This window comes from Hemibagrus wyckioides, linkage group LG05, assembly GCF_019097595.1.
Source record: "Hemibagrus wyckioides isolate EC202008001 linkage group LG05, SWU_Hwy_1.0, whole genome shotgun sequence".
Taxonomy (NCBI): domain Eukaryota; kingdom Metazoa; phylum Chordata; class Actinopteri; order Siluriformes; family Bagridae; genus Hemibagrus; species Hemibagrus wyckioides.
Genome location: NC_080714.1, coordinates 3,441,759 through 3,450,722, shown reverse-complemented (window position 1 = coordinate 3,450,722; position 8,964 = coordinate 3,441,759). Strand labels below are relative to the sequence as shown.

At 41.1% G+C, this 8,964-nt stretch overlaps 1 protein-coding gene across 2 annotated transcripts in view; it reads left to right on the top strand.

The window, feature by feature from the left end:
- The first annotated feature begins 973 nt into the window (after positions 1–973).
- The window catches only part of nr6a1a (nuclear receptor subfamily 6, group A, member 1a), a 19,406-nt gene continuing 11,415 nt past the window's right edge, over positions 974–8,964 (top strand). For both annotated transcript variants that reach the window (XM_058390118.1, XM_058390117.1), the window contains exon 1: positions 974–1,453. In XM_058390118.1, coding sequence (XP_058246101.1) covers positions 1,411–1,453 — 43 coding nt within the window. In that variant the 5' untranslated portion in view covers positions 974–1,410. The remainder of the gene's footprint in view (positions 1,454–8,964) is intronic.

The window sequence follows — 8,964 nt, the reverse complement described above, 5'->3', positions numbered from 1 at the left end:
CTTTTTTCTATAGTGGCGCAATAGAAATTCTGGGTGTTAAGGGTAATGGGTGGAGTTATGTTTTATTTAAAAAGGTATTTAGGAAATTTAACAAAGGAATAAATGACCTGATGTTTGTATATTTCAGGATAACCAGAGGGTTAATAAACAGAAAGTAAGAGTGGACTTGGTCAGTGGGTCAACATGGACATGATCTGAAAGCAGGAGAGAGATCACTCGATACACAGCAACTTATATTATTTACGCTGAAAAAAATGAGTGTTTACTGACACATTGTCCTAGAAAATACTGACTTTTTGGCCAAAGTAGCTTGAGATAAATTCCAGAAATGTTTTTTGGTTTTTTTTGGTTGTTTTTAAATATACAAGGATGTGTGGGGAGATTTCTATACAAATTTTTATCGCTGTTTGTTAATTTGTTTATTTATTTATGTATTTATTTATTTGCTGCAACATTCAACACAATACAGCATTATTACAACCATATCATCGACCTCTTACTGGAACGTTTTTTTTCTTTGCTTGGTGTAAGCTTTTATTGTTTGTTATTCGTGTATTTTTTGTTTTGTTTGCTTGCTCGAGCTCTTTGCGGTAATTAAAGACCCTCGTCTTGGGTGTCAGGAGTTGCTGCAGGGCCGAGAGCTCAGGCACGGGTGGACAGCTGCAACAGAAACTTGAACCTCTGCTGCCTTCATTCATACTCGACTCCGCTCTTACTACACACACACACACACACACACACACACCCCTCCCTCTCTCCCCCTCGTCCCCTCCCTTCTTCTCCACCTCTACATGACAAAGTCCAGCTCAGCTCCTGTCCTCCTCCTCCTCCTCCTCCTCCCCTTTCTGACTCTCCTGTTGCATTTGAATGTGAAAAGCTTCTTATGTGTGGCTAGCGGTGGGGAAGAGGAGGAGGAGGAGGAGGAGGAGGAAGGTGGTGGTGGTGATCATTAGCAAGATGCGGGCCTTGAAGCTAACACGATGAAGTCGTGAGATTATAATTAGGAAGATGTAGGCTGTTAAGCAGTTGGCCATTTTGTTGTGAGGGATTCGAGAGAGAGAGAGAAAGAGAAGGGAGGAGGTTTGTATTGTTTCGCAGCAGGGAAGGAGGTGGAGAAAAAAATAGGGCTATCAGTTCCACTCAGATAACCCCCCACAACGTCATTGGCCCTCTGGCCATGCCATGACCCCTGGGGCCTGAACTCAGTGGTCATGTGACCAGGCTGAAAGTGACCAGCAGGCTTGACTGGGAGGAGGAGGATCAGAGCCAGAAGGAGCTGAGAGGAGAGGACAGGACAGGAGAGGAGTGGAGAGGAGAGGAGAAGACGGAAGGGCAGAGAAAGACAAGAAGAAGAAGGACAGAGAGAGGGAGCGTCATGAGGCCTAAGCCCTTCACAACGAGGATACACTTATGACTGAATGGCAGGAGAGACATCAGATGGATTCATGGGAAGGTGAGCTAAACAGATAGAAGGAAAGAAACGCCTGAGCTCGGCTCTTGCACTCGTTTGTTTGTTTGTTTCTTTGTGTAAAAATGTGGACGTGTAAAAAAATCTAGTTCTTGTATGTGTGTCCGAGATAAAGCTCTGAGGTTTAAACGAATAGTGAATGCAGTGAGGGGAAATAATCTTGACTGTTGTGTGTGTGTGTGTGTGATGATTAAAGGTACATTAGGAAGATTTCTGTCCTGACTCAGTAACAATAGATTGATCTGTGATACAGTTATGATAAGATAGATAGTACAGGCCTGGATAAGTGTGTGTGTGTGTGAGAGAGAGAGAGAGAGAGAGATGGTCAGAGGTATTACATAACAGAGGAAATGTAAACAGCTGGCTCTGCAGTAATGACGTAGAGAGCTGAGAAAATAGCTAGCGTGGCTAACCCTAATAACATGAAGGATGTAGAGGTTTTTTTTTTTTGCCTGATGGTTATGTTTCATGATGCAGCACGCATGAGGTTAGGTGTTTGTTTGTGTGTGTGTGTGTGTTTGCTGTGTGGTATGCAGGCTGCATCCCATCTGGAAAAGGTTTTCAGAGCAGCTTTGTTCAGGCAGTGAGGAATGAGGAGCGGGGGTCAGCAGGACCTGGTGCTCATCTGGTTAAAAAAAAAACCCCACACACACACACACACACACACACACACACACACACGGACCTGCCCCCCCTCCTACTGTAGCCCAAACTTCACCCCTCATTCCTCCTGGGTTTTATCACTTTGACTTGAGTTCCTCTTCAGCTGATCATAAAACCAGCATCGTAACATTTGCTCAGCTCCTGAACAACAAAAAAACCCCACAAATATATCACAAAAAAAACAAAACAAAAGGAAATTTCAACAAAAAGTCGATTAGTATCCGATAAAATAAAATCTTTTTTTTCTTTTTTGATGCTTGACAAAAATATTTCTATATACATATATAACGTCTTATTTTCAGATTAAAAAAAAAATTCTCTTTTATTTTATATTATAAATAAATAAATTTCCCTGTATTTTTCCCCCAACTGAGCATTTCCTTGATCATTAACCTCCTCCCACTTGTTTGCTCCCACTTGTTTGCCGTGACGTGATATTAGCTTTCAGAAAGTGTGAATGTTAGTTTTATGCTAATCCTCCCGCACCTCGCCGGCTTTCCTCGGCCGGGATTTGATGTGATGATATCATCACGTCGCGATACGAGGTGCCAAGTGTGCTCCCGCGATTGTTTTCCTTTCATCCATTTGGTGGAATTGTGATGCGCTCGCACGCTCCGTGAGGTTTTAGTGCCGTCGCGGTGGCATCAGTTAGCAGCTTGATGGAAGGGAAATTGTAGCTTATTTATTATTTTATTTATTATTTATTTAATTTAATTTAATTTATTTTTTTGTGGATTTTTCTGGAATAAAGCTCACCTAGTTTGTGCTTGAAAGACGGGTTGAATTAGAATAGTGGAAGAAAACGGCATTGTGTGTGTGCGTGTGTGTGTGCGTGTGCGTGTGCGTGTGTGTGCGTGTGCGTGTGTGTGTGTGTGCGTGTGTGTGTGTGTGTGTGGTTCAAAAGCCCCTACTGTACAAAGCCCCACCTCCAATGGTAATCCTATTGAACGTGTTGCCCCTGCCCTACTCCTGTGTTATTGTTTCCAACAGAAGGGAGGGGATGAGATCTCTGTGTCACTCTTCTCTCTCTCTCTCTCTCTCTCTTTCTCTCTGCTTCCTCCTTTGCCTTTTTCCATTTCTTCTTCTAATCAGTCACTCTCCCGGGCAGGAAGTCACCTCTCAGCGGCATCTGTGGGTGGACTGGGTGGTGAGGGGGTGCCTGATCTCTGCGTGTGTGTGTGTGTGTGTGTGCATACTTATGGGGGAAGGGACTCCAACCTGTGTGTGTGGATCAATAGCTGTAGAGGAGGTCTGTAAAACATGGTTGAAGTGAGATAGCAAACCCATTCACTCTGACGACTGTTTATTCCTTTATATCGCAACACACACACACACATACACACACACACCTTTACCTTTACCTCAGAAAAGAAGTCGGAGCCTCATACACGTCACACACAAATCTCCGATACTCCTATGGAGCAGAAAAGACTCTATCCTGACATCATCAGTATCTCGAGTCTCGCTGCTTCGAACACGTAAACACAAGCCTCGCTAATTTTTCTCCAAAGCTCACGCTGCCTTTAAACGTCACACACTCGCCTGACAGTGAAACACTTACACACATCCTTACACCTGGACACTGTGTCTGCTCTCAGCTTTGACACAGGAATAATGCTGTTTTAAATATCGGCACAGAAGTTTCTGATTCTGTATCAAATACGTAGGTTTTAAACGCTAATGATTCAGTAAGAATAATGAAATCGACCGAAAATGTGAGCGATACGGCTAAAAAAAAAAAATCACGATACTGGAAGGCATTTTTAGCGGTTGTTTTGGAGCGTTAGACTGTAAGAAATGAGAGCAAGATAGGTCAGATTTAGTGAATCACTGTAGGAAATCATCAGGTATCTATATAAACATGTGCGGGTTAATAATAGCGATCCTGGTCATGTGACTAAATAATAATGATAATAATAACGATAATAATATTAATGGTAGTAGAGTTGTCGAGCTCCTCAGACCACTTTACTGTAAAAACCTTCTGATTTGTTGCACTTCTTTAAGCCCCGAGCACACTGAGTGTGTATTAAACTCACACACACACATCGCATTTCACACCAACCTTCCAAAACCTTGGAATTGTGCTTGTTTGCAGAAAACGTCCAGACTTTGGCCTTCATCTAAACACTCACACACTCACACTCTCTCTCTTTCTCCTCATTTATGCCGAAAATCAGAAATTCCAAGGCCTCAGATCAAAGCATGTGGCACGGCATAGCTCGTGTTGGAGATAAGCAGGAGAGGTTTAGCAGGACGCTGTGCGGGATTAAAGCCGAGGTTATCTCTCCGATGGCGGATCAATGGGGTGGAGAGTGATCTCGTGGTGTTTGCACATATCTCGCGCATTGATCACGACTATAATAGCTACAGAAAGTCCACAGGGCAGAAATAACCCACACACCGGGGACTACTTCTTCTGTGTCTTATCAGCAGTGTGGCTCGTCCCGTCCCCCTGCTTCTTCTCCTCCTCCGTGCTGGTTTGTTAAGCTAATTTGCTACGTCAAACTAAAGCGCTGTGTTAGCGTTAAGTAGGGGTTTTTACAGCAGTACACTGCTAAAACCCGAGCCCACTTGCATGTAATTGAGAGCAGGTTTTCCAAACAGCCAGGCCTGAAGGTTTCAAACCTGCATACGCTGCTGTGAAAAAGTATGTGCACCCTCCTTTCTTTTAATTTATTTAAAAAAAAAATCCTATTCACACAGTAATATCTTTAAGATATTAAACGGACCTGAAATGAAGCAGAATGGATCAGTCCAAGTCTAGACTTGAACCCGAGAAAAAAATGAACAAGACGCTTGAAAAATGTTTGTGAAATTTTATTCATTCATTCATTTCCAGAAGACTTATCTTTAATTGATCTGTTTAGGACATCAGTATAGTTAATAAACACACACACACACACACTTGCACAGGACAGAAGAAAAGTGTCTTCAGTTTCAGAACCCTGGTCATTTACTGAAAGGAAACAGTTCCTGTAAAAATATTCTGTTTTTATTCTAAAGCTACGAAAGCGTCCGCTCTTACGAGCATGCGGCAAACGAGGGAACCTGGGAATCTGGTGGGGGGCAAATACTTTTTCACAGCACTGTATGCAAGCAGGGTAGTAGCTGAAACCCGAAAGCTGATGACTTCATTAACAAATGCTAATGAAGAAGCTGAGACGGCTTCTCTCTGCTCCAAGGGGGAGGAAGTGGAGGGCTTTCTTATGCAATCCTCTACTTCATTCATGCTCTGGCTTTGGGTCAGTCCCCAGAAGATAAAAAAAAGATGGTGTCTTTAAAAGTGTAGGTTTAAAGCTTTAAAGGTAAAAATGCTCCATAATGTGTTTAAGGTGTATCCACATGTCCAGGTTAAAGGTAGTTTTAAGTTGCTTAAAGAACGAGTGACAACAAAAAATACAGAATTAAACTTTAAAGTAGCTTTATTCTAATTGATTTCATCTCTGTCTCTGTCTCTCTCTCTCTCTCTCTCTCTCTCGCTATCTTTCTATCACTCTGAACCCATCCTCCATTTTCTAGGCATGCTCCTACATCTTCCCATCCTCCGAAATGAATGTACATTAGCATACCCCCCCACCACACACACACACACACACACACACGACAGTAGCAACAATGGTATCTTCCTCCTCCTCATAGCTAGATTAGTATTAGCAGATTTCAAAAAATAAAACCCAGAACTTTCACCTACTGTACCTTTAATCCTTATCATTCACCTTGAACCGTCGATCACAGAGCGCCCCTTTAAAATGATTTATTAAAGGAAAGTACAGAACAATGCGTTCTGATGACTTTTTTTTCTCAAATTAAAACAGTGACTGTTTGGATATTAATTAATGACATTAAGCACGAATCGAGCAGCTCGAAATAGATTTATTCCACACTAGAACTGAAGCAAAAACACGCCTTTGCTAACATCATTGCTAATGTTCCTTTAAGCCTTTAAGCTATAATAAAAGGAAAAGTTACACTCATCTACTTCAGCTTCGTGATCAAGCCGTAAATATAATGCCGATGGAGTAAATCTGATCTATAAAGAGCTCGGGATTTAATAAAGCGCTGTGTAACACAGTGTTTAGTCAGATATCTTGCTCCAGCTCAGCTCTCTTCAGTCATACTACAGGGTTTTTTCTGGTTTAATACAAACACATGACTTTTAGTTTGAAATGTAGGATTGGAGAACGTACGTGGAGGACACTGATGATGCAGTCCACCAGGCTGGTGTGTACAGTGTGTGTACAGTGTGTGTACAGTGTGTGTACAGTGTGTGTACAGTGTGTGTGTATGTTTGTGTTTATCGGAAACACGAACAGCTGTCGTGCAGCAGCAACGTGTAAAAAGCGCTGATCTGGCAACCCGCTCTCCTGCTGAAGTTTGGAATGAAACCAGGCCTGACCTCCGGCTAACAATGCACAATTTAATAGAGCCATTAGGGGGTCTGAGCAATCTGTGTGTGTGTGTGTGTGTGGAGGGTGGGAGGGATATACAGCCCAAGGCAAAGGGTTCAAGATGAGGCTGAATGCTGCCTTTTGGATTCCTCTCCTCCCTTCCTGGTTCAGAACCTGCTGTTTGTGTGTGTGTGTTTGTGTGTGTTTGTGTGTGTGTGTGTGTAAGGGAGAGAGAGAGAGAGAGAGAGAGAAAGAGAAAGCAACAGGGCAGCCTGAGACGGAGGCGGGCCTCGTGAGGTGACGCTGTGGGATCAAGTGGGTGAAGGTGTGAGGGAACTCCAGGTTTATATGGTGGCCATGCACTTGAAAGAGAGGGGCGACAAATTTGGCCAATCAAAGAGGGCCGACGTGTGAATAAAGGAAGCCGGTGTCGGGAGCGGCGCTCTCTCGCTCTAGGAAGTCGGCCATTTCACGTAGGCTGGCCGATAATTTACGATGGCGATTGCGTCCTGCATAACACTACTCGCGCTGTAAGAAGCAGGCAAATGGTCTGCAGAGGAGGGAAGTCAATGTTACTGTAAAACATTTGGACTCCTTTTAATGACAAAGAAACACACACTGTTCCTATAACACCTATATTACACCTTCAGCTGGTTAAGCACTCCATGTTGTGTTACACAATCAACACAAGCATGTGTAGGGTGTGTGTGTGTGTGAATACTTAATATAATTGTGCAAACGATGTGGGGTCATTTTGTGCAGATCGTACGACACGGTCCAGTTTCAGTCTGACTCGAAAACACATGGAGAATATTCAAGAGGCGTGAATACTTATGCAAAAACACCACGGATAACCTAAATGTGTATTTAAACAGTGTTAATTAGAAGCAGGTATAAATTGTATAGATCAGATTGTTTCTCAGGTCTCTGTATATCTGATGTGATATATTTATTTGTTAGTGGTTTTTTGTAGCTCTGATTACTGATGAGAGGCGAAATGATCTGAAGGCACTGAAAAAAAGAACGTCAACATTATTTTCTTTCATTACGTCTCATTATTTTCACGTGTCTCATCAACCACAAAGCACAAGTAAGGAAACCGTGTGTACGTTCTGTTCATTGTTGTTGTTGCTCATTTCTCCGCTCTTTCTATCACGCCTGACAGTCTGTCACATCCAATCACCAGCTTTTGTGGCATCTGGAGGAAAATAGTAAATGTGCTTTTTTTTTTTTTTTTTGGAGAAGAAAAGTGTGACTTTGCACTGGTTTGTAGAAATCTAACGTGATCAATTGTGATCTAATGTATTCTAACGTGATCTAATGTGGTCTATCGCGATCTAATGTAATCTAACGTGATCTAATATGATCTAATGTGAACTAATGCAATTTAACGTGATCTAATGTAGTGTAACGTGATCTAGTGTAGTTTAACGTGATCTAGTGTAATCTAATGTGAGCTAATGTAATTTAACGTGATCCAATCTAGTTTAATGTGATCTAGTCTAGTGTAACGTGATCTAGTGTAATCTAATGTGAGCTAATGTAATTTAACGTGATCTAATGTAGTTTAATGTGATCTAGTCTAGTGTAACGTGATCTAGTGTAATCTAATGTGAGCTAATGTAATTTAACGTGATCTAATGTAGTTTAATGTGATCTAGTCTAGTGTAACGTGATCTAGTGTAATCTAATGTGAACTAATGTAATTTAACGTTATCTAATGTAGTTTAAGGTGATCTAACGTGATCTAATTTAATTTAAAGTAATTTAATATAATCTAACAATCTAGCATGATCTAACATGATCTAATATAGTGTAACATGATCTAGTGTAATCTAATGTGAGCTAATGTAATTTAACGTGATCCAATCTAGTTTAATGTGATCTAGTCTAGTGTAACGTGATCTAGTGTAATGTAATGTGAGCTAATGTAATTTAACGTGATCTAATGTAGTTTAATGTGATCTAGTCTAGTGTAACGTGATCTAGTGTAATCTAATGTGAGCTAATGTAATTTAACGTGATCCAATCTAGTTTAATGTGATCTAGTCTAGTGTAACGTGATCTAGTGTAATGTAATGTGAGCTAATGTAATTTAACGTGATCTAATGTAGTTTAATGTGATCTAGTCTAGTGTAACGTGATCTAGTGTAATCTAATGTGAGCTAATGTAATTTAACGTGATCCAATCTAGTTTAATGTGATCTAGTCTAGTGTAACGTGATCTAGTGTAATCTAATGTGAGCTAATGTAATTTAACGTGATCTAATGTAGTTTAATGTGATCTAGTCTAGTGTAACGTGATCTAGTGTAATCTAATGTGAGCTAATGTAATTTAACGTGATCTAATGTAGTTTAATGTGATCTAGTTTAATGTAACGTGATCTAGTGTAATCTAATGTGAGCTAATGTAATTTAACGTGATCCAATCTAGTTTAATGT